At 44.0% G+C, this 26,624-nt stretch overlaps 1 protein-coding gene across 4 annotated transcripts in view; it reads left to right on the top strand.

Moving 5' to 3' along the window:
• Nucleotides 1-26,624, top strand: part of DSCAM (DS cell adhesion molecule) — a 338,268-nt gene that overhangs the window by 79,098 nt on the left and 232,546 nt on the right. For 2 of the 4 annotated variants that reach the window (XM_075263534.1, XM_075263536.1), the window contains exons 2-3: nucleotides 1,546-1,863; nucleotides 3,927-4,064. In XM_075263534.1, coding sequence (XP_075119635.1) covers nucleotides 1,546-1,863; nucleotides 3,927-4,064 — 456 coding nt within the window. Of the gene's footprint in view, nucleotides 1-1,499; nucleotides 1,864-3,926; nucleotides 4,065-26,624 lie in introns of those variants that run through there. The other 2 variants (XM_075263535.1, XM_075263532.1) reach the window with 1 other exon arrangement.

Genomic DNA, 26,624 nt, shown 5'->3' with positions numbered 1-26,624 from the left:
AGGCGGCATGTACTAGAGCAGGTGGAGCTGAAGAGATTGATATATAATTTAGTGGGAAAAGATTCAGTATGAACTGTCATTTATCCACTGAAATTTCTGCTCTTTCTGTGATGTGAACTCAAAGAGGCGGAGCTATCAGTGATTGACTGATCACTCAACCACTGATAGCTCCGCCTCTTGGACTTCACATCATAGAAAAAGCAAAAATTTCACTGGATAAATGGCATGTTATATGGAGTCTTTTGCCACCAACCTATATATCAATCTGCTCAGCTCCTCCGGCTCTATAACATGCTGTACAACACTTTTTCATGTGATAGGTTCCTTTAAATTCTTTTGAAGAAGGGAAATAGAGAGCTATTGTCAAATATTTTCACAAACCATAGAGTAATGCTAAAAATACCAAATCTTAGTCCTAAATGTGCCATAATTCTACCATCTAGTGCCATCATACTATAATAGAGCCATACACAGCATAAATAACACCGCTATACTGTGCCTATATAATACCGCAGCAGGATCCAAAGTCTAAATTTGAGATGACTGAGGAGATAAGGTGTATGGCCTGTAGTGAGTAGCTTGCAAGGGGGGGGGGGGGGAATGGTGGCTCCCAGGCACTTGCCATGCTATAAATCAGCCCTGCTTTTTGAAGCCCATCTGGTATGGGTCAATATCTATTAATGACCCGTCATTATTGCCTGACTAAAGTAAATTAACCCGATTAGTCCAGGCTGGCTGCCCCCACATAACTACTCACCGGTAGTTGCCAGATTAGTAGAGGAATCAATCCTGAGTCCTGAGGTCATCAGAACATGCAGATGTAGCAGAGGTGAATTTGTCATTCATTGCTTCTCTGCATCTCCAGTGATAAGATAAGGCAGATAGCTTACCTGCCCCTTTAAATGCCAATATCTTACAATTACCGAAAAGTCTTTTTTTGTTATGGTCACATTTTTATCCCCCACAAATTACAGATCCTACTCAATTCACGTCAGGGGTCAAGTGTCAGACTGTAAATGTTGTTCACCGGAATGTAAATTTATTAAGATGGAAGGGGAACCACATTGATTTACCATTTAACATGTCACATGACCTATTTTAAGTAGCCCCCATGTCCAAACGGAGCATTTTTCCCAATTGAAGTATATTAGTAATTTTCTTCTGAAGACGTTCTATATACGTTTACTTAAAGTAAATCCAAATCGGAGATGCCCTTTAAATTGTCAAATCGGTATGGAGGGTCTGAAAAATCAATAAAATGGAAGACTATCAGAGCTGAAATTGTGGTCAGCTGTAGACATTAGTTTTTTATGGTCATAATTAAAAAAAAACACACAGGAAATCACAAAAAAATAACTGAATTCTAACTCCGCCTCCTCTTAAAGGGTACCTGTCATCATAATTTATTGTTGCATAACGTAGCAGTACATGTAATTATAAGAAAATTTGCAATATATCTTATCAAGGAAAATTGTCATCCTCCTCGTATAGGTGGTAAGATGGTCGTGACCTCTATTTATGGTATTTTCTCTTCTTGTCTTTCAGTTTCTAGTGAAGATCTACACGCCAGCCTATATTTTATCAATGCATCTCTGCAAGAGGTAGTATTTGCTAGCACCACGGGGGCCTTGGTACCCTGCCCTGCAGAAGGAGTCCCCCGTGTGACGCTCAGATGGTACCTAGCAACGGGCGAGGAGATCTACGATGTCCCTGGGATCCGCCACGTCCACCCTAATGGCACTCTCCAAATTTTCCCCTTCCCTCCTTCAAGCTTTAATAACTTAATCCACGATAATACTTATTATTGCACAGCTGAAAACCCTTCAGGGAAAATCAGGAGTCAGGATGTCCACATTAAGGCCGGTAAGTGGTTTAAAAAATAATAAAAATAAATAAAAAAAATTATGAAAAATGTAATTTTTTTTCTGTGTTTAAATTGAAAATTTGTTATTTGTTAAATTTTTTTTACCTGTAGATTTTTTTTATTTTCTGGGGGCAGCCATATTGGAGCCACTCATTTCCTTCCTGTGTTGGTAATGTGCATGAATGCTGAAATGAATGGTAACTAATAGGCAGAGCAATGTCATAGAATGTCTTAGTCTTCAGGAATTGATGGAGTACAGAATCCTCCACTGGAGACCAGGTAGTGACAAGATGGCTGCATACCGGAGACTGTATAGTGTATAGTGTCGCTATACTGCCCTATCTAGTCCTCCAAGAGTATAATAGAGCTGGCATGAATTACATTACCATCTACTGATAATGAGATGGCTCTGCTCATTCTGTCTTAGTCTACACAGTGACACTGAATGTGCTGACTCTGGTAGCCAGTGGGAGACCTGCAAAATTGAATTTTTTTTTCATCTTTAATCTGGACAGTCACATAAAAACAAAAATGGAGTACAGTATGAGGTATAAATGAATGGAGTACTGTATATAAGAATCTTCCCCAATGCCCACCAGCACGTTGCAACTGACCTACCACTGATAGAACATAGGCTGTATTCACACAGAGTAACGCCAAGCGTTTTTTGTGTGTTTTTTGCACATAGCACCGCGTTAACGCCGGGCAACGCCACCGCAAAATAGCGCCGCGTTAACGCGGCACTATGTGCAAAAAACACACAAAAAAACGCCTGGCGTTACTCTGTGTGAATACAGCCATAGGTTGCATTTCCTGTGTGGGGTCTGACCACTGGGACCACAACTGTTTTTGGAAACCAAAAATCCATGAGGGTAAGTTCACACAGGGTTTTTTAGTCATGATTTTGAGGCCGTATCCGCCTCAAAATCCTGACCAAAAAGGAAGGCTTCCATTGAAATCAATGGGAGCCGCTTAAGTCTTTTTTCCGGGAGCCATTTGTTCCGGCTCCTGGAACAAGAAGCGAGATGCTCATTCTTCAGGCTGATTCGCCTCACAATTCGGCCTGAACACACTCCCTCCTCCTGACTAGGCCCATTCATTGGGCCTAATCCGGAGCGGAGTGTGTGTTTGGATGCCGATGCAGTGCACTGGCATTAAGTCGCAGCTACTCATTTTTTGGTCCGGAACCTGAGGCGGCCTCAGGGGTGAACCTGAGCTTTCTGCCGCCTGAAGCGGCGTCAGAAAGCCACACCCCCCCGGAGGAGGGGTGGAGCTAAGGGGGGCGTCGCAAGAAAAAGGCGGGGTCGAGTGGAAAGGGGGCGTGGTGGAGCGAGCGGCGTTCGCAGGCAGAGAGCAGGCAGGGAGAGGACCTGCTTTCTGCCTGAGTGTGAGGGGCGGCCGCTGGAGCAGCGCTGCGTCCAGCAGGGCCGCCCCAATACACCGCTCGCTTCCTGTGTCTGGCTGCAGACACGGTGACGCTAAGCCAGTCCAGGACAGCTTGTCCTGGACTGGCTTAGGTCAGCAAAAATGCCGCCCTCCCGAGGCCCTGGCATAGCGCCGCCTGAAGCGGTCGCTTCAGGTCGCCTCATGGGAGGTGCAGCGCTGGGCGGCCTCCTCCTCAGGTTCCGAACCAAAAAACCCTGTGTGAACCTACCCTAAGTGTTTCTGAGTACCCCTTGTGAATGAGTGCTTGGTTGAAGGCGTGGCCAATACTCCATTCACTTCTATGGGATTGACGGGTCGACAGCCTTGTGTAGTCCCGTAGAAGTGAATGGAGTGGCAGTCGGGCATGTGCATTACCATCCAATTCCCACTGGGCACTCCGGGGCACTTGTAGGTCTCTGTTCTCATAGTCGGACTCCCATCGAATATGAGTAACAAATGACTTCAGACTACCCAGGATTTGTTTGTAGTCTGTTACCATGGAGACAGATAGGTAGCAGCACACATAGAAATGGTATTATGTATTTATAGCCCTTATGGTTATTTTCTGAACTGAAAATATAAAAAATAGAACAATTTTTATTTCTTTTTCATTTTGTGATTTATTTTTTGCGTTTAGTTTTACGGGAAGCCTATACGGTCCGAGTGGAGGACCAGAAAGCCATGAGAGGCGGTGCAGCAGTTTTCAAGTGCATTATTTCCTCCCCGGTGGAGGCCTACGTCTCGTGGGAGAAGGACACAGTCTCACTTGTCTCAGGTAGGGGCTTCTTAATATCTTCTAAGGCTTATTTTCTGGAGCGGCCCACAGGTTTTGGCCGTGTTTCTTGATGGGGTGGACGTCGGCCATACTGCTGAGACGTTGCGTCTATGATTAATAACTTCCACGTCCCTCTAATTAGGTTTCGTCTCTCAGGGTTACTACACTTTCCGTCTATATTGTGTGCTTGTGCTGAGCTTGTTCATTTGTCAGTAGGTGAAGAGACGTTGCGATAGTGTTGTGTATTTCAGAGGCTCCATATATTCTAGTTGTGTTTATAGGCCTCTTTGTGTATGGCATCAGTATTACGGAGATAGGTTGCAGTGATGTCACCATTGCCGATGCAGTGATAGGTCACTTTATTAGTGATGTCATGTGGTTGTAATGTTGTATAGAAGTGTAGGATTGTGCTGCATTTTCAGTGATGCCACTAGTTTTCATGTGGTGCGTTCACACGATATAACGTGCCGCGTGATGTGGCACATATACGGCGTGTGAGACTTTGCGCCGCAAAATAACGTGGCGTATACGATCCTAACTCCCATTGAAATCAATGGGAGCGTTTATGGCGTGCAAAGTCTCACACGCCGTATACGTGCTACATCACGCGGCACGTTACATCGTGTGAATGTATCATCAGGTCCTACTATTGTAGCGCAGGGATTGGGTGCTTTCTTAGTGATGTCATCAGGTTTTAGTAGTGCAAGAAAAGTCACCATTCTTAGTGATGTCATCAAGTGCTAGTAGTAGTAGGCAGAGGATGCATCTCAGTGATGTCATCAGGTCCTAGTAATGCAAGTACATGCTGCATTAATCTTATGACGTCATCAGGTCATCCAAGTAGTATAGGGACAGGCTGCACTATTAGTGGTGTCCCTAAGCTGTAATTACATTATACTTATTATTTTGGGTGATGTCATCAATGATAGGCTGCTTTCTCAGTGATGTCATCAGGTCCTACTAACACAGGGATAGGCTGCTTTCTTAGCAATGTCACTAGCTGGATTGTATCTTTTTAGTGATGTCATCAGGTTCTAGTAATGAAGAAATAGACAGCGTTCTTAGTGATGTCATCAGATCCTAGTACTAGAAGGACATGCTACATTTTTGTGATGTCATCAAGTCATAGTAGTGCAGGAACAGACTGCATTCTCGCTTGAGTGTAATGCAATGATAGGTGAAAATCTTGGTGATGTCATTGCATCTCATAAAGGGCATGCTTAGTGATATCATAGGGACCTAGCATTGCAGGGATAGATACTAGAGTGTATTCAAAGTGATGTCATCGTTCCAGTAGAAGCATTCTCAATGATGTCATAGAGTACGAGTAGTCTAGGGATAGGCTGCACTTCCCTGTGAATTTATTAGGTTCTATTAAAAGTGATATCATCAGGCTCCAGTAACAGCATGCTCAGTGATGTCATAGAGTTCTAGCAGAGCAGGGATAGGCTACGTTCTTAGTGATGTCATAGAGTTCATGTGTTGCAGGGATAGGCCACGTTATCTGTGATGTCACCAGCTCTTTATTTAATGTATATCCTGTTTTTATTGTAATAAGGTCGCGGTTCTGTTGTGCGCCATTGATGTCTAGCGCAGATGGCTGTGTCTTTAAGACAAGGGATGGCATTGATGATGGCTTCGAGGTCGCGTCACTCACCGGCAGCACAACAAGCCACAATACAGAGGGCGGATATTTTTTTGGTCTGAAATGTGTATTAGTGAGATGGTGGTTACTGATAATGTCCGGTTGCTAAGCAACAAGGTGACTTCAAGTATTTTTTTTTTATAACCGGTTATTTCTGCAGATAAAATGGTGAAAATGGAAAAATTCCAAGATAGTTTTTTTTTTTTCTGCAGCATCTGCGAACTTTGTTTGGAGGAAAAAACCTAAACGATGATACAGATTAGTTTTTATTACATCTAGGGCCTTTATAACAGGAGACTGACTTATACTGTATACTGTAGTTCTGTTATTCCATTCATGAACCAGGAAGCTCAGGATAAATAGGTTTTATGGGTCTGATGAGAGGTACTTAAAGGGGTTATCCAGGAACTATATTCACGGGAGCCGGGGTGGGTATAAAACAAAATGAAGTCACACTCACCTACAGTGTTGGCCAAAAGTATTGGCACCCCTGCAATTCTGTCAGATAATACTCATTTTCTTCCAGAAAATGATTGCAATCACAAATTCTTTGGTATTATTATCTTCATTTAATTTGTCTTCAATGGAAAACTACAAAAAGAATTGTCAAAAAGCCAAATTGGATATAATTCCACAGCAAACATAAAAAAAGGGTGGACAAAAGTATTGGCACTGTTTGAAAAATCATGTGATGCTTCTCTAATTTGTGTCATTAACAGCACCTGTTACTTACCTGAGGCACCTAACAGGTGGTGACAATAACTAAATCACACTTGCAGCCAGTTCAAATGGATTAAAGTTGACTCAACCTCTGTCCTGTGTCCAATGTGTACCACATTGAGCATGGAGAAAAGAAAGAAGACCAAAGAACTGTCTGAGGATTTGAGAAGGAAAATTGTGAGGAAGCATGAGCAATCTCAAGGCTACAAGTCCATCTCCAAAGACCTGAATGTTCCTGTGTCTACCGTGCGCAGTGTTATCAAGAAGTATAAAGCCCATGGCACTGTGGCTAACCTCCCTAGATGTGGACAGAAAAGAAAAATTGACGAGAGATTTCAACGCAAGATTGTGCAGATGGTGGATAAAGAACCTCGACTAACATCCAAACAAGTTCAAGCTGCCCTGCAGTCCGAGGGTACAACAGTGTCACCCCGTACTATCCGGCGGCGGCGGCTTTCATAGCATCCATGTTTCTGTAATACCAGACAAAATTGAGCAAGGTCACCCTATTATATATTTACCTTACAATATATTCTTCTTGCACCTACCAAGTACAGATACTGAAGCAATTATTTCTCCATTGAAGACCCCGACTGACTAAAATAACGTCCATTTACAAAAATGTCTTATTTTATTTGATCAGTTCCATGTTCTGAAAGTAGAAAATACCCTCTTCCTAGAATAGACAGGAACAGAGATGGCAGGGATGGTGGGGACGACGAGGATGACGGGAAAGATGGGGATGGCAAGGATGGCAGGGAAGGTGGGGATGGTGAGGATGGCGGGGTTGATGAGTATGGGAGGATGGCAGGGAAGGTGGGGATGGTGAGGATGAGGGAAAAGGTGGGAATGGTGGGGATGGCAAGGATGGTGGGGAAGGGGTGACGAGGTTGACGGGGATGGGGGCATGTGAGAATGGCAAGAACTGCAGGGATGGCATCGACGGCAGGGAAAGTGAGGACGGTGAAGATGGTAGGGATGTTGGGGATGGTGAGGACGGCAGGGATGGTGGGGATGGTGAGGATGGCAGGGATGGCGAGGACGGCAGGGATGGTGGGGATGGCGAGGACGGCAGGGATGTTGGGGCTACTAGTGCGGAATAACCTGTATATAATTAAGTGGCTTACATTATTTATGCCTTCTGCTACTTCAGACGCTCTGATCATTGATGTGTGTCCTCACCAGCTCCGCTATTATATATAACCAACACCAGTATATACTATGTGCAAGACCAGCACAACGGTTGCGGGATATTTAATTATATATATATATATATATATATATATATATATATATATTAACAATAATAAGAAGAAGAGGAGGAAGAGGAAGAAAAGAATCTAAGATAGATAGATAGATAAATAGATACAGTAGATAGATATGAAACTGATGTCCAATAGATAAGTGAACGCAGCCCTAAACAGTAGGATAACACCAAGAATTCAGTGTTTATCACAGAGAGTCCATTCAGCCTTGAAAAGTGGAAGTGAGTTTGGTGATGGTTGTCCATCTCTGAAGAAAGTCTGATCATTTTTCAATAACAGCGCCATTCCTGTACATGGATTATATCTAGTATTACAGCCACAGCCATGTCATACATCACATATAGATACAACCTGTGCTTAAATTGGGCCCTAATGCCCCGGAACTCAGTTCCAGCATAATTGCAAAATGTATTTCAGCGTTCCAGTATAAATGTATCTGGAGTGGAACATAAAGAACACTGTTATGGGGCTATACGGTGGCTCAGTGGTTAGGACTGTAGCCTTGCAGTGCTGGGGTCCTGGGTTCAAATCTCGCCAGGAACAACATCTGCAAGGAGTATGTATTTTCTCCCTGTGTTTGTGTGGATTTCCTCCCATTCTACAAAGACATATTGATAGGAGAAAAAGAATGTACGTGGTAATCCCTATATGGGGCTCGCAATCTACAAAAAACAGAAAAACACTGTTACTTAGCTCTCCTGGGCTCCAGAAGGCTTTGGGCCTACTTGGTGAAGTCCCAGGCATAATATGGGCTGGGGCTTGCATCCTTAGGCTTTGTGACGCAAGTCCCTGCTCACGTGACCTCCCTGTACGTCATTGGAGATGGCTGACATCTGCAGGAAGTGCGCCGGAGCCCAGGAATGGTAAGTAACAGTGATTTTTATGTTTGTATCCTCCTCTGGGTCTCCGATTATACTCTGGGGTCAGAAAAGCTCTTCAGAGTAATTGTTCACGGGTGTCCACAGTGGAGCAAAATACTTTGTGCAGGGACCACTATGGGGCATAATACTGTGTGCAGGGGCCACTATGGGACATAATACTGTGTGCAGGGACCACTATGGGGCATAATACTGTGTGCAGGGGCCACTATGGGACATAATACTGTGTGCAAAGGCCACTATGGGGCATAATACTATGTGCAGGGACCACTATGGGGCATAATACTGTGTGCAGGGGCCACTATGGGGCATAATACTATGTGCAGGGACCACTATGGGGCATAATACTGTGTGCAGGGGCCACTATGGGGCATAATACTGTGTGCAGGGGCCACTATGGGGCATAATACTGTGTGCAAAGGCCACTATGGGGCATAATACTATGTGCAGGGACCACTATGGGGCATAATACTATGTGCAGGGACCACTATGGGGCATAATACTGTGTGCAAAGGCCACTATGGGGCATAATACTATGTGCAGGGACCACTATGGGGCATAATACTATGTGCAAAGGCCACTATGGGGCATAATACTGTGTGCAGGGGCCACTATGGGACATAATACTGTGTGCAGGGGCCACTATGGGGCATAATACTGTGTGAAGGGGCCAGTATGTGTAGGGGCCACTATGGAGCATAATACTCTATGCACAGAGGCCAATAGGGGGAATAATATTGTGTGTAGGGGCCACTATAGGGCATAATACTGTGCGCAGGGGCCACTATGGGGCATAATAGTATGTGCAGGGGCCACTATGGGGCATAATAGTATGTGCAGGGGCCACTATGGGGCATATTACTGTGTGCAGGAATGTGTGTGTGTGTGGAGGGGTCATCAGGAAGGGGGGGGCATTATTCCAGAGTTCCCCCTACATTTTTTTCCCAATTTAAGCGCTGGATACACCACCATGTCATACATCACATAGAGACAGACCACCATGTTATACATCATATACAGACACGCCTCCATGTTATACTTCGCATATATATAGGATTATCTTCTCCATGTCAGGACCTATTATTTGTACCCGGCTTATATACAAGTAACATAAAACTAGAGATTTCCAAATTACAGTCATTTTTTGTGAGTGTTTTCCTACAAGGGGTTTCCGTAGACGGCGCAGTCACTGTTTTTGTCCTTAAATATTTATGAGTCCATGCACGGAGAGGATCTACGGTTTATATTGCTCCCTAAAGATTGAGACCAGAGCAATAAAGCCGGGTCTGTGATGAATCCTGCGTCAGCGTAAACACTGCTGCGTCTCGTACGGATCGCTGCAGGCGGGGGCTTCGTCTCCATCACACCCTGTAGGGTGGGCGGCACAAACCTGTCAGCATAAGCAGGTCAGCAAGATGGAGCAAGGAGGAAAATCAATAAATCTTTGAATTAATCATGCAGCTGCCAAGGAGAATTATGGGGGCTTGGATGGAAGCGACTAGGTGCATGTCCATAGCAACCACTTTACTTCCTTCTTCACCAGGGAGAGGTGCGGCCATCTTTCGGCCTTAGCTGTGATATTTGGATACAAGTGATATTTGGAATAGTTGACATGAAGAATACATCTAATCCCCATCACCAGCCGTCTACTTGCCAAAAGCCACACATTTCCCAGGGACGTCCTTGTTTTTAAGGAGAATCCTGATATTTTTGTCTTTTGCTCAGTCCTGGATTTTTTTTTGAACAACACAATAGAAAGCGGGGTAATAGGGCAGCACCCACCTGAGATCCAAATATTAGCCAGCCAGCATCAGGATTCTGTGTCCAGCAGTGCTGGGAACCCAGATTTACAATAAAAAGTAAATCCGACCAAAAAAAATTAAAACCCAAGACCAGACCCAAAAACTCAGACTGCAGTCTAGACCACAAAATAATTCAGATGCCAAACCAAACCCTAAAAATCAAGATCTCAGTTAAAACCTCAGATCAGACCTCAGACCAGACCACAAAACTGAGACCTCAGTTAAGATCTCGGATCAGACCCAAGACCAGACCACTAAACTGAGACCTCTGTTAAGACCTTAGATCAGTCCCCAAAGTTCAGGCCCCAGAACTAATCTCAATATTCAGTCCCTAGACTTGACCTTAAAATTCAGACACCAGACCAGGGTTCCAAATTAAGGCCCCAGACCTGTTCTAAAAATTCAGTCCGCAGACTTGACATCAAAATTAAGTCCTCAGACTAGACCCCATAATTAAGACCTCAATTAGAACCTTAGCCCAGACCCCAAAATCCAGACCTGACTTCAAAATTCAGTCCTCAGACTTGACCCCAAATTGAAGACCTCAGTTAATCGTTAGACCAGACCCCAGAATTCAAGCCCCAGAGCTGATCTCAATATTCAGTCCCTAGACTTGATCTCCAAATTCAGACTCCAGACTTCTAAAATCAGGCCCCAATCCTGTTCTAAAAATTCAGTCCTTTAGACAGACCCCAAAATGAAGACCTCAGTTAAGGCCTTAGACCAGACCCCAGAACTGATCTCGAAAATTCAGTTTCCAGACCTAATCTCAAAATTCACACTCCAGACTAGGCCTCCCAATTCACTGCCAAGACTAGATCTCCAAATTCAGGCCCCAGACCAGATCTCAAAATTAAGACCCAGTTAAGACCCCAGAGCAAACTCCAAAGTTCAGATACTAGACCTGATCTCAAAATTCAGTTGCCTGATCAGACCCCCAAATTTTCACCATATAAAAAAGTAAGAAAAACATATACTGTAGTCATCACTTTTGGGTCATCTGCTTCTAGACCTACATACATGTATACAATGACCACTGATGGGCTGAGGTTCCTCTAACAATCTGTTGGGCTAACCACCCTCCAACAATGTCTAAGACATAGACCATTGCAGCCTTCAAACTTGGGTATCTTCTGCTGGTCTATTATTATGTTTGAGTCTGGAACCACTGGAAGATCCTCAGGTTCTCTGGTGGGTCAATCCAACGCTGGTCCTGATGCTGACTAATGTTTCGGCACTGGAGCTCGTTGTGATTCCTTCCACTGCCTCTATGATAGCAGGACTACAGGTTCCAGACAGCTGGCATCACCAGCCCAGATTTGGACCAAGGCCCAATTCACCACTTGTGTCCCCCTGGCTTAGAGTCAAACCTTGGCTAATCTATAAACTGAGTTTACAAATCATTTGCCAAAAATGGACAATCCCTAAACGACTTAAAGGAATTTTCCACTTTTGCCAATTGAAAATAAAGAATGTGGTCTATATATTGCTTCATGAATTGGGACATATTCACAGAAAAGCAGAGGTGAGGGCAAAATTAGGAGAAGATGGATGGAAATGACTGAAGATAAGGTATTAGGGTACGCAAACAATATGGCGGCCTTCATTTCATTGGAAGCCTTTGTTGTCCAATACCTTTGTTGAAATACAGACTTTTTCCCGGCTTGGTGGGAAGCGCGGCGCCAGAGAATACGGCAGAGACATAATCCTGCTATGTCCTAGATATGTCAGGAACAGAATAAAATCTTAACAGTGCGTTAAATATTTTTGTTTCTACAAATCTGTGATGTATAGGAGGCTAATATAAGGCTTAGCTTATCATATGTCATGTATATAGATGGGATCTGAGCCGAGGCGGCGAAATAAAGATGTCAGGTTATTAGGTAGTAGAAGGTTCTGTATTGTCCCGTCATGTGGTCATCCATATTTAGCTACATGATGTGTCCCCATTATAGTCCCATTATAGTCTATGGGGTCAACGGAGCCTCGAAACCTAGTGTGAACCTACTGCAAGGCTCCGTGTACCGTTTTTGGTCCATCTTCTGGCCATAATAGAGGATAGCATGGAGACCCATTCATTTCTATGCTCCCGTTCACACGACCATATTTTTTATGGATCCTTGCAGGGTCGATAGGACCAAGTCTTAAAGTATGAATAGATCTTGATGGGGTCTGTGAAAGACAAGGATTGCTTCAAAAACAGCGCCACAATGGTGCCTGGGTTGTGTCTGGTATTGCAACTCCATTGAAGTAAATGGGGCTGAGCTGCAATACCACACACAACCAGTAGTGCGCGTGGCTCTGTGTTTGGGATAAAGCGGACATTTTTTTTTAATTCTAGACAACCGGGGCAAAGGGGTTGGGCTCTGTTTCTAGCCCCACCCACTTGTACATTTACTATGTACTGTATTACTATATTAATAGTCTACTTATTCAGCTCAGTGCCTGACATTCAGTTTTTAGCTCAGCCTGTCCTCCATGACTATGACCCAGTTTTATTTTTATTTTATGGGACTTTAATACTTTTTCAGCATCTAGTAGTAATGACATACTTTCCTAAATCCATCAAAATCCAGGAACGATCTAGAATTCATATTATCGGTCCTTGACCAGAATGGAGAGCAGTGACAAAGAGAGTCTCCCACCCTGGAGGACCGGTCCTGTCCTGCCTATATAATCTAGTGATATGAATGGGTTCTCTGTAATGCCTAATTTCCCCTGTGTTTGGCGCTGCAGAGAAATGAAACGCTTATAATCTATACATACAAGTCAAATCCTAGCCATGTTTCTAGGGATCTGTGTATGATCTGGTTTGACGTTGACCCATTCACCTCCTTGGGCAAATCGGGTCTGAGAAAATGTATCCGAGAGGTTGATCCATGTACCATAGAACGTGCACTAAACAACGCATGACTTGTTTGTGTGAATAGGCTCTTACCGCCAGATTTCCCCGCAGATTATAGTTGATCATTGGGGATCCCAGTAGGAAGAAATTTTGTGAAGGGATCTTCTAACATGCACCTTTAACCCCTTCCCACCGCAGGCATTTTTCGTTTCTCCTTTTTAATTCCCACCTTTCAATAACAATATTTTTTTATTTTTCCGTTCACAAAACTGTATAAGGGCGTAATTTTGCAGGACAAATTGTACTTCCTAATGGGACCATTTAATGTACTGTACGATGTCATTGGAAACTGGAAAAAAAAGATTCAGAATGGGATGGAATTGGAGAAAAAACTGCGCTTGTCCTATGTTCTTACCGTTATTTTATCAATTATCCACTCCCTTCTGGTCCTCAGCTGTGTCATGTGACCAACACCCTGATATAGAGTCCAGTGGGTGTACAGGAAGTCACTTTCTCTGTCCGGACATTGATTTACTGACTTCCTGTCTGAACTTCAGATGCGGTCCTGGTTGGAGAGTCAGATTAATGGTCACATGACACAGCTAAGGACCAGAAGGGGCCAGATAACTCGCCACTGTAAGAAGATTGCCATCAATACGGTTCGCATCATGAGTATAAAACATTTTTGGTATTGCTGCTTAAAGTTCCAAGTGACAAAGGACATTGAGACTTGTAGTTCTTCCATAGTCTTCGGTTCCATCCATCCATATTATACCCTGGATTTTACTGACGTACGCCACGTGTGAAATATTTATATCGCCAATTCACAAGCCCCTGGATCCCTCCTGATATTTTTTTCAAGCCTTGATATTTGTGACTCTCCCAGCAGACGCCTCTCTTGGGGGGTGCAATCACTTTGCAGTCCTGAAAGGCGCTCTCGAGCCGGCCGCATTTTACTGACTGGCAGTTTTGTTCTAATTAAGCCTCATGAATATGAAGATTTGCATCGTATTCCCAGGTTACCCCTGGTTAGGTTTAGCAATAAGATTCTGTCTAAATTCATTGCAGTCTATTAGGGTGTCACTTTCACTCAGCGCTAACACTCTTTCCGCCGCTCACATCCATCACGTTTAATTTAAAGTGGGAAAAACTGGAAATTACACGCATGGAAATGAAAGTCAGAAATTGTACAAATAAAATTGAATTTAATTAAAAAATTTAATTAAAAAAAAAGAAATGAGGAAGTAAATAGAGGAAAAACCGGAGGGTGAGCTGTATAGTGACATCTTGTTGGCACTCCAGAGCTGCATTCACAATTCTGCACTGAAGTGGATCAGTCAAGTGAACTTAGTATTGAGAAGTACAATCTGTATATTATGTGTAATAGGAAGAACTAAATGTTTCCGGGAATTAATAGAGTCTAGTTGTTAAGCCATGTTCACACCTACAGGTTCTGCTAATGGGTCTCATAGGAGATTCTGTACAAAATCATGGATGAAAAAATTCTATAGTGTGACCGCTCTTACAGTACAGACCTCCATAGTGTGACCGCTCTTACAGTACAGACCCCCATAGTGTGACCGCTCTTACAGTACAGACCCCCATAGTGTGACCGCTCTTACAGTACAGACCTCCATAGTGTGACCGCTCTTACAGTACAGACCCCCATAGTGTGACCGCTCTTACAGTACAGACCCCCATAGTGTGACCGCTCTTACAGTACAGACCTCCATAGTGTGACCGCTCTTACAGTACAGACCTCCATAGTGTGACCGCTCTTACAGTACAGACCTCCATAGTGTGACCGCTCTTACAGTACAGACCCCCATAGTGTGACCGCTCTTACAGTACAGACCCCCATAGTGTGACCGCTCTTACAGTACAGACCCCCATAGTGTGACCGCTCTTACAGTACAGACCCCCATAGTGTGACCGCTCTTACAGTACAGACCCCCATAGTGTGACCGCTCTTACAGTACAGACCCCCATAGTGTGACCGCTCTTACAGTACAGACCCCCATAGTGTGACCGCTCTTACAGTACAGACCTCCATAGTGTGACCGCTCTTACAGTACAGACCCCCATAGTGTGACCGCTCTTACAGTACAGACCCCCATAGTGTGACCGCTCTTACAGTACAGACCCCCATAGTGTGACCGCTCTTACAGTACAGACCTCCGTAGTGTGACCGCTCTTACAGTACAGACCCCCGTAGTGTGACCGCTCTTACAGTACAGACCCCCATAGTGTGACCTCTCTTACAGTACAGACCCCCATAGTGTGACCGCTCTTACAGTACAGACCCCCATAGTGTGACCGCTCTTACAGTACAGACCCCCATAGTGTGACCGCTCTTACAGTACAGACCCCCATAGTGTGACCGCTCTTACAGTACAGACCTCCATAGTGTGACCGCTCTTACAGTACAGACCCCCATAGTGTGACCGCTCTTACAGTACAGACCCCCATAGTGTGACCGCTCTTACAGTACAGACCTCCGTAGTGTGACCGCTCTTACAGTACAGACCCCCGTAGTGTGACCGCTCTTACAGTACAGACCCCCATAGTGTGACCTCTCTTACAGTACAGACCCCCATAGTGTGACCGCTCTTACAGTACAGACCCCCATAGTGTGACCGCTCTTACAGTACTGACCTCCATAGTGTGACCGCTCTTACAGTACTGACCTCCATAGTGTGACCGCTCTTACAGTACAGACCCCCATAGTGTGACCGCTCTTACAGTACAGACCTCCATAGTGTGACCGCTCTTACAGTACAGACCCCATAGTGTGACCGCTCTTACAGTACAGACCTCCATAGTGTGACCGCTCTTACAGTACAGACCCCATAGTGTGACCGCTCTTACAGTACAGACCCCATAGTGTGACCGCTCTTACAGTACAGACCCCCATAGTGTGACCGCTCTTACAGTACAGACCCCCATAGTGTGACCGCTCTTACAGTACAGACCCCCATAGTGTGACCGCTCTTACAGTACTGACCTCCATAGTGTGACCGCTCTTACAGTACTGACCTCCATAGTGTGACCGCTCTTACAGTACAGACCCCCATAGTGTGACCGCTCTTACAGTACAGACCTCCATAGTGTGACCGCTCTTACAGTACAGACCCCCATAGTGTGACCGCTCTTACAGTACAGACCTCCATAGTGTGACCGCTCTTACAGTACAGACCCCATAGTGTGACCGCTCTTACAGTACAGACCCCCATAGTGTGACCGCTCTTACAGTACAGACCCCCATAGTGTGACCGCTCTTACAGTACAGACCCCCATAGTGTGACCGCTCTTACAGTACAGACCCCATAGTGTGACCGCTCTTACAGTACAGACCTCCATAGTGTGACCGCTCTTACAGTACAGACCCCATAGTGTGACCGCTCTTACAGTACAGACCCCATAGTGTGACCGCTCTTACAGTACAGACCCCCATAGTGTGACCGCTCTTACAGTACAGACCCCCATAGTGTGACCGCTCTTACAGTACAGACCCCCATAGTGTGACCGCTCTTACAGTACAGACCCCCATAGTGTGACCGCTCTTACAGTACTGACCTCCATAGTGTGACCGCTCTTACAGTACAGACCTCCATAGTGTGACCGCTCTTACAGTACAGACCCCCATAGTGTGACCGCTCTTACAGTACAGACCCCCATAGTGTGACCGCTCTTACAGTACAGACCCCCATAGTGTGACCGCTCTTACAGTACAGACCCCCATAGTGTGACCGCTCTTACAGTACTGACCTCCATAGTGTGACCGCTCTTACAGTACTGACCTCCATAGTGTGACCGCTCTTACAGTATAGACCCCCATAGTGTGACCGCTCTTACAGTACAGACCCCATAGTGTGACTGCTCTTACAATAAAGACTCCCTTCCATGTTGCTGCTCTCTCTTCCCTTCCTATAGATATAGGGGCTGCCTTCTTATTACCTGGGGCTATTATCAGGCGGTTTGGCCCCGGTCCACCTTGCTATGATTCCCTTCCCCCTCAGGGTCCTCCCCTCCATCCCGCGTCTTTCCTCTATTCTCCGGATTCTCGCTATCCCTCTCCTTGCCCGGTGATTGACGTGACTACAGACTTTATGTAATAAGTGCAGACAGTCCAGGAAATAATCTCATTGTATGGAAATAACCTGACAAGCGGCGTTCTAGATACACAGATAATTGCCGGCTTAATAGATGAGCAATTTCCAGGCTCACAAATCACATTTTCTACTTGGGCTGGGATCGCTCTGTCCCTTTTGTTCCGCTCTTTGTCTCTTGGAAACGGTTAAATTCCGCATGGCGGTGCGGAGCCACGGATCCCATCCTCGCGCATAGTTTGATGTGAGCATGTGTCAGGATGTCGCCTCCGCCAGATAAATGATTTTATTCTTCTCCTTCCTTTGACAAAATACTCACAGACCTAAATACATCAGTCAGAAAGAAGAAAGGGAGCAGCGCAACGCCAGCGCTCCGGGATGGGTGACATGTTTCCAGTGCTGCAGTGGAACAGCTAAATAGGATTTATTGCATTCTTAAAGGAGCCCGTAAGAGAAGCGGGAAGGTATACTGAGGATGCAGTGGTTGTCAGGGCTCCTCCCTGTTTGATCAGTCATCCCTTTAAGGGGATTGTGCCGCCAGAATAGGACCTATATTTTGAACAAAGTTTTTAACCTGTTTTTTAAAGAATTTTTCATCATTTTCTATTCATCCCTATTTATAAATATAATATATAGACATATGTTTTATATATTACATATTTTATTATAATTTATTTATTTTAAGTTACTAACTTGTGCAATTTTCACTCTGACCACTAAGCTTAATAATAGACTTGTCAATTCTGTAGAGGATTTCTTTACAGCAGTCAACTGATTTACTTCACAGACAGGATTACAATACAAGATAACACCTGTATAGATAACACCATTGAGCCGTCATTACATCACTACTGGCAATAGATGATGTCAGAGCTTATCACCTCCCCCTCCCTGCACAGAGTATGTCTAGAAAACTCTCCCATAAACCTCAGTAAAGTTGTCTCCAGACTATTGCTGCCTATGGCCATGACTAAAGCAGATCACTAAATGCTGTTAACAGAGCAGAGGAGAAGCTAAGGCAAGATGGCCGCCCCCCTAATCATGGACAGAAAATAGAATAAAAAAATAATCTACAATCAAAAAATAAAAACAGATTAGACAAAAGTGATAAAATTGATAGATGGCGTTAATAGATATAAATATTTGGCAATATGTTCTTTTTAAAACTCATTTTCCTACATATTATTAGACAATACTGAGCTAATAGAGGGGGGTCCCCTGTTGAGAATCCTCATCCCCCGGCCAGAGCTGTGATCAGTTACAAAGAGTGTCTCTCGCTCTGGAGGACCCGTCCTGTCCTGCCTTGCCCATTGATTTGAATAGACACTGTGCAATTCTACTTTTCACCAGTGGTGGCACTGCAGAGAAATGGAATACTTCCTGCCAGGTTTTTCACAGATCACAGTTGATCACTGATCATCCCGGTGATTTTATTGTTAAGGGACCCTTTTAACAAGTTGGGATTGTCCAAAATAGAGGAAACCATTAATACCCTGATTTTAAAGGGGGAGGTTCCTTTTTAACGGGGAACTCTTTATATAGTTAAATTGTACACTATTGACCTGCAGCAGACAAGGGGAGATTTAAATAATTAAGATTTAAAGCAGGGGTGGGCAATTAATTTTCCCATGGGGCCGCATAAGAAATTGAAACTGCTAGAGGGCCGCGCCATGGCAAATTTAGCTCCACCCACTTCTACGTTGACTCCGCCCATTCCCAATCATCTTTCCATGTGCCCCCACAAAGTATAATCCTCCTATAGTCACCCGTACATTATATGCCCCCACATTATAATGTTCCCTTCCAACTGCCCCACAGTATTAGGTCCCTCTCCTGGTGCCTCAGTATAAACTGGGGGAAACTAGAGGGGACACAAAACTGGAGTAGCTGGAGGGGGACATTAAACAGTGGGGGTAGTTGGAGGGGGGCAATAAATTGACAGCTGGAGCGGGACATGAAACTGGGGGCAACTAGAGGGGGGACATTAAAATCGGGAAGCAGACATTAAACCGTAGGGGTAGCTGGAGGTTGACATTAAACTGGGGGCAACTAGAGGCAGACAGGTCCCCCTACAGCTTCCTCCACTGTTTAATGCCCCCTACAGTTGTCCCCAGTTTAATGTCCCCCCAGTCTGTGCCCTCTTCATCTACCCCCAGTTTCATGCCCCCCCCCTCCATTTCTCCCTCAGTTTCATATCCCCCTTTATTTTCCCCATTTCATGTCCCCCCCCCCTCCATCTCTCCCCCAGTTTCATGTCCCCCCCCCCCTCTATCTGCCATCTCTGCCCTAGTATAACATTCCCCTTCCATCTCTGCCCCTAGGTTACTGAGACACACACATACAGATAGACAGACACATATAGACACACACACACATATATAGACAGACACATATAGACACACACACACATATATATAGACAGACACATATAGACAGACACATATATAGACACACACACATATATAGACAGACACATATATAGATAGACACATATATATATATATAGACAGACACACATATAGACAGACACATAGACAGACACACATATAGACAGACACATATATAGACAGACACACATATAGACACACACACATATAGACACACACATATATACAGACACATATAGACAGACACACATATAGAGAGACACACATATAGATAGACAGACACACATATAGACACACACACATATATAGACACACATATAGACACACACATATATATATAGACAGACACATATAGACACACACACACACATATAGACAGACACATAGACAGACACACATATAGACACACACATATAGACACACACACATATATAGACAGACACATATAGACACACACATATAGACACACACACATATATAGACACACACACCTATATAGACAGACACACCTATATAGACAGACACACATATAGACACACACATATATATAGACAGACAGACACATATAGACACACACCCTCTCTCTCTCCCCCCTGCAGCTCACCTTACATCTCTCAGTACCTTATGACACGCTCCACATCTCCATCTTCGGCGGCACTAAGACACGCCGCCTAGACACGCCTCCCTAGTCAAAGCTGTGCGGGCCGGACTGAATCAGTCAGAGGGCCGGATATGGCCCGGGGGCCGGACTTTGCCCAGGTCTGATTTAAAGGGACTTTCCAACCCACAAATTTTTATGATGTGCTCCGATATTTAAAGGTATACACACACAGTATCTATATCCACTGTCCCCGGTATATCCCGGGGCTGTATCCATATATGTAATCCTGTGCAGTCACTCGCCGCCTGCACATGAGAGATAGCGAAGTTCTGGGGCGTCTCGTACCGCAGAGACACTTCACCAGAGACCTACGAAAATCCAATCATTCTTTGCATAATCTCGCCAGATTTACCCAATTCCTTTAAATCTGCTTAGCATAACATGAAGAGAACAAATGTTCTTTCATATTTGACCTTATATCTTCCTTCTCTTCTTATTTTTCCGGCACATTCATTTAGTTTGCAGCTCATCATTAATATGATTTCCCACAGTCTGACTTGTTAATGTGCTGCGCGGCGCTGAAGTTTTGGAGCTGAAACGGGGTAACGGAGAGTTCAGAGCGCCGATGATGTACAGCGCTGACACGAGCGCCTGCTGAGTGTGGAAATACGGATATGAAATCATCTCGTATGTTTCCCTCTCATCTAGCTCCAGGAGCGCTTACAAAAATCGTTACCGCTTTATACGCCCAAAAAAATGCAAAAAAAGGCAAATTTTTGAGTTGTCGGGTTGATAAAAAAAACCTTCTACTTCTTCTATTTCACAAAGGGAACCCATGTATAATGTACTGCAGTACAGATGGATTGCAGTATATTGTACAGGCGATCAATTGATCCCAGTGTGAACCCATGTACAATGTACTGCAGTATAGTAGTATTGCAGTATATTGTACAGGCGATCAATTGATCCCAGTGTGAACCCATGGACAATGTACTGCAGTATAGATGGATTACAGTATATTGTACAGGTGATTAATTGATCCCAGTGTGAACCCATGGACAATGTACTGCAGTACAGACGGATTGCAGTATTTTATACAGGTGATCAATTGATCCTAGTGGCAACCCATGCACAAAGTACTGCAGCATAGTAGTATTGCAGCATATTGTACAGGAGATCAATTGATCCCAGTGGGAACCCATGTACAATGTACTGCAGTATAGTAGTATTGCAGTATATTGTACAGGCGATCAATTGATCCCATTGTGAACCCATGGACAATGTACTGCAATATAGATGGATTACAGTATATTGTACAGGTGATCAATTGATCCCAGTGGGAACCCAAGGACAATGTACTTCAGTACAGACGGATTGCAGTATTTTATACAGGTGATCAATTGATCCTAGTGTGAACCCATGTACAATGTACTGCAGTACAGATGGATTGCAGTATATAGTGCAAGGGATCAATTGATCCCAGCTTTAAGTCGTGTTCCATTTCAGACAATGAATAAAATTTTTTTTAAAAGTTAGAAAAAGTTCCAATTTCAAAAGCAAATATCGCAAACATAAAAAATAAACATAGTACGTATCCCCGTGTGTGTGTAAGTTTAAACTAACCAAAAATAATCTTTATCAACCGCCTGTGATGAAAAAAATTATATCACAAGGCCTAAATGAATGTGTCACCTCCACTCCCCCCTCCCCCCCAAAAATAAAAAGTGATAAAAAAAAGTTGCACATTCCAGAAAATACCAACAAAAATTACAACTTGCCCCACAAAAAAAGAGCCCCACATAATTCAGCCTGCAAAAAAGTCAAAAATTTATGGATGTCAGAATACGGAGCCCCCAGGCAATTGGTATATTTTTGTAAGATGGTGTTTTAGTCAGTTGTTAGCGGTAAAATATAATAAAACCGATATAAATAAGGCATCACCGCCATCGCAGTGGCATCCCATATCACTGCTATAGGCCTCAACAGTGACCCCAGGGACATGACAACTCCAAGGTCTATAGGTCGTGTGTGGGATTGCAGCAAAATTCCATTGAAGTGAATGGGACGGAGCTGCAGTACCACACACAACCAGAGGGGGGGCGCTGTTTTGAGAACAAATTAGCCCTGTTTTTGAAATCTTAGAGAACCCCTACAAGATGTATTGGTTGCTATAATGGTTGCCATCCAGCTTTCATAGACAGATTTAACTAAACCTTTGTTCACACTGGAGTTATGGGTTGAAACTGAGAGTATAATCTATCCTAAAAGATTTTGTGGACTTTAGAGGGATTTAGGTCCCTCAAGAAATGAGAACAGCTATGAAGAGTGTTGCCCTCTGGAGAACCTGACATGTCCCTGTATTACACGGAGAGCCCATGGATTATGTGGACATAATGCAATACGTAATTTCCCCTGTGGTGGCGCTGCAGGGAAATGGAACACTTGCTGCTGGGATATCCCACCGATCAGGAATGATCGCTAGAAAAATCCTAATGAAGTAAATGGGGACAAGGGAATATATTCCTGGAGTAATGGTGGGACAGAATAATGTGGGGACACGAGGCGGGAAGAGGGGGGGTGGGGGTGGGGTAAGTGAGGGTATTTATGTGGTGCGGCCTCGGTGCACACACAAGTCCTGTTTATACAGCAGGGGCCACCCGCAGAGACAGGTCTGGTCTTAGCTGTGTCCTGTCTGTTCAGCTAATGATTGTGCACTAGAAGAATGGTGTCTGTTCTGTACTTTGTAGTATAGCAGAGCTGAGGTGATGAAACACCGGGGGGGGGGGGGCATCAGAGGCGATCAAAGGCCAAAGTGATCAAAGGATGGAGGCCTCAGGTCTATTCACACAGAGGGAACTGTAGAATAGGACAGAAATACAGAAGTATATGAAAACAGTGCAAATCTGTCTAATCCAACATCTTTCTAATATCTATCTATTATCATCTATCTATCTATCTATCTATCTATCTATCTATTTATCTATCTCCTGTTATCTATCTATCTATCTATCTATCTATCTATCTATCATCTATCTATCATATCTATCTATCTATCTCCTATCTATCTATCATCTAACTATCTATCTATCTCTCTATCATCTATCATATCTATCTATCTATCTATCTATCTCTCTATCATCTATCATATCTATCTATCTCCTATCTATCTATCTATCTATCTATCTATCTATCTATCTATCTATCTATCTCCTATCTATCTATCTATCTATCTATCTATCTATCTATCTATCTATCTATCTATCTATCCAGTACACAGTCTCCCTGCTTTCTTGCTCTGCAGTGCGGAGCTGTCCATGTGCTGGTGCTGAATCTGTGCAGTAACTGCAGGTTTACTGCTATGAGATGTATCTATCTATCTATCTATCTATCTATCTATCTATCTATCTATCTATCTATCTATCGCTTGCTACTACACCATAATAAAGAATACTCCTAAAACCTGACTCTGACCCCCTACCAGACAGAAGACCCCATACCCCCCTATTCTCAGGATTGGCGGGATTCCCCACAGACTCCTTAGACCAGCTATGCCATCTTGTATCTCTATGCCTTTGATCTTATATATACACATTGGTGTCGTATATGTGTCTTTATCACCCCGGCACATGTAGGCCCCTCCCGTCAGACTATAGGACGTGTCTAGTTAAGATGCTGACGAGGATTTTCCAATTAGGTAACTAGCAGTAATGAGCGTTGATCCTCGGCTTGTTACGTAGACGCCGCTCATCTTATTGTTTATGTAAACAGCGCAGCAACGTCTCCTGCACGTGGCCCATAGAGCTCGTTCACACGGGGGGGGGGGGGGGGCAGATTTTGGTACCGAGATTGATGTGGGGAACCACGTCACTCTCGGGTCAAAACCCGCCTGCCACGACCGTCGAGGTCGCAGCTTCCCCCTCTGGAGTCAGCTCAAATGAATGGGCCAACTCAGGAGGTTGCGAGCTGCAGGAAGCCACCTGAAGAAACGGCAGCTAGTGGTCTCCATAGACCACCATTGTATGGAGGTGGATTTTGAGGCGAAATCCGCTGTCAAAATCCGCCTCCTTGCCCCCGTGTGAACTAGCCCTAAGACTAATATGTGGTGATGATCTAATATGGATATCCCCAGGCCTGGTATGATATCAGCCCCCCATCGTATACCGTGTATGTGCTGGATATGGGGGCGGTATACCACAATTACCACTAGAGATCAGAGTTTCATTCTCGGCCTCTTTGCGAAATTTGGGGCCTTGCTACCCACGAACCGTTATTTTTAAGGAAGAGTGGCCTGGTTCATGATGAGCCAGATGTGTTACGAATTTTCAAAAAATTTCAAGTTCGGCCAAACCTGAAAATTTTTGGATTCACCAACCATGAATCATTATTATTTGGGAAGAGTGAACCAGTTTGTAACAAACCAGGTTCTTTTATCAATTTTCCAAAAATTTCCACCAATCCTGAAACTTTTTGGGTCCGCCACCCACAACTCATTAATATAAAAGACCAGTTTGTAATGAGTCGGGTTTGCTATACGTTTTCCAAAAATTTCTAAATCGGCTGAACCTGAAATTCATTATTATTTGGGATGAATGAACCAGTTCATAAGGAGTCAGGTTCTTTAAGAATTTTCCAAAAATTTCAGTCAGACTGAGATTCTGACGTTTTGCCACCCATGAATCATTTTTGTTTGGGATGAGTGATCCAGTTTGTAATGACCCAGGTTTGTTATAAATTGTTTGTTATAAATTTTCCCAAAATTTTGAGTACAGTCATATCTGAAATGTTTTGGGTTCATCATCCATGAATCATTATTATTTGGGGTGAGTGAACCAGTTTGTAACAAGTCAGTTTGTTAATGAAATTTTTGGGATTTGTAACAAGCCAAACCTAAAAATTTTGGGGTTCGCTCTTCAGTTCCTAAAGTATAACAAGCAGAGGCCCAGGGCAGGTGAGTAAACATAAAAAACTGAGGCCCAATCACAGGGGACACCAATGTCATGAGGCTTAGATGTTAGCTTAGGTAAGAACACAATGGCATCAACATGCCACATTTGACTGCTAAGGCCCAAATACAGGCCCTGGGGGCCACTGGCATCATTCAAGAGTCCAGGAGAGGCCTAAAAAGGATAGAGACCCACACCTGGCACCGGAACGGAGCCCAGGAGAGGTGAGTATACATATTTAATATGTTTATGCCCCCTCCTCCACTGAAGAGACCCCAAAGTAAAACAGTGGTTTGCAAGTAGTGAAAGTCAAAAAATTGCAGTTCGGTTGCACCTGAAATTTTTGTAATATTCGACTAATTACAACCCAGCTCATCCCTGACTGCAAGTTTCAGGGATTGCAGGCTGCTCTCTCTTTTTGGTTATATTCTCCTTTGTTCTATATTTTTAGGTTTATTGTCACATGACTCTAATCCTCAGCCCTCGCCCTCACCGGACCCTCGCCTCACCCGCCTCATGTTATATTAATCACATTAATTATTCACCAGTCGACACTTGAGAGATTCCATATTGTAATGAGCGCTGCTCGTTGCCGACATCGTCCTGACTATTCATCATAGCCCTGGAGCAGACGGACGAGCCCCTGCCGGATACTGTAGACCCCTCCTCACAATGGAACTACTATCCCCGTCATTTATAGGGCAATAAAGTCCTTTGAGATCTTGACCTCAAAGGACCGTGGAGGTTGGGGGATCAGTGCGCACAAATCCAGTCGTCAAGTAAAAGATCTTCCAAACTTTTAATAGTTACAAAACACAGCACGACGCGTTTCGGGCTAAAATGCCCTTCTTCAGGTGCAATTTAAACTACAAAAAATACACATATATACAAACATCGGTACCAAATAAATAAAAAAGACAAATATAAACCATTCCAATAAAAACAGATACAATTAATCCCACACAGAGCATGTTGTTGGAATTATTACAGATTGTTTTTCCAATACCGAAAAATTTTGAAAATAAAATTCACACAGTATTGATGGAAGTGAAAGTGATTTGTGGTACAAGTGTGAATGGAAAGCTGGAAGAGCCCTTTAAGTGCTTTGTTGTACTTTATATGGGGCACTGCGACTGTTTTTGGCACCACTATTATAGGAACACTTTTGAGGCACTGTAATGGGGGCAACGATGGTGCCACTGTTATAAATGCTCTAGGGATCTCCTATTTTTTGGTTGTCTTTGTTATTGGGCCTCTGAGGCTGTCGCTATTATGGGGGTCTGAGGCTGTCGCTATTATGGGGGTCTGAGGCTGTCACTATTATGGGGGTCTGAGGCTGTCACTATTATGGGGGTCTGAGGCTGT

The sequence above is a fragment of the Leptodactylus fuscus genome, chromosome 2 (genome assembly GCF_031893055.1).
Source record: "Leptodactylus fuscus isolate aLepFus1 chromosome 2, aLepFus1.hap2, whole genome shotgun sequence".
Lineage (NCBI taxonomy): Eukaryota > Metazoa > Chordata > Amphibia > Anura > Leptodactylidae > Leptodactylus > Leptodactylus fuscus.
This window is presented reverse-complemented; position numbering and strand designations above follow the sequence as displayed.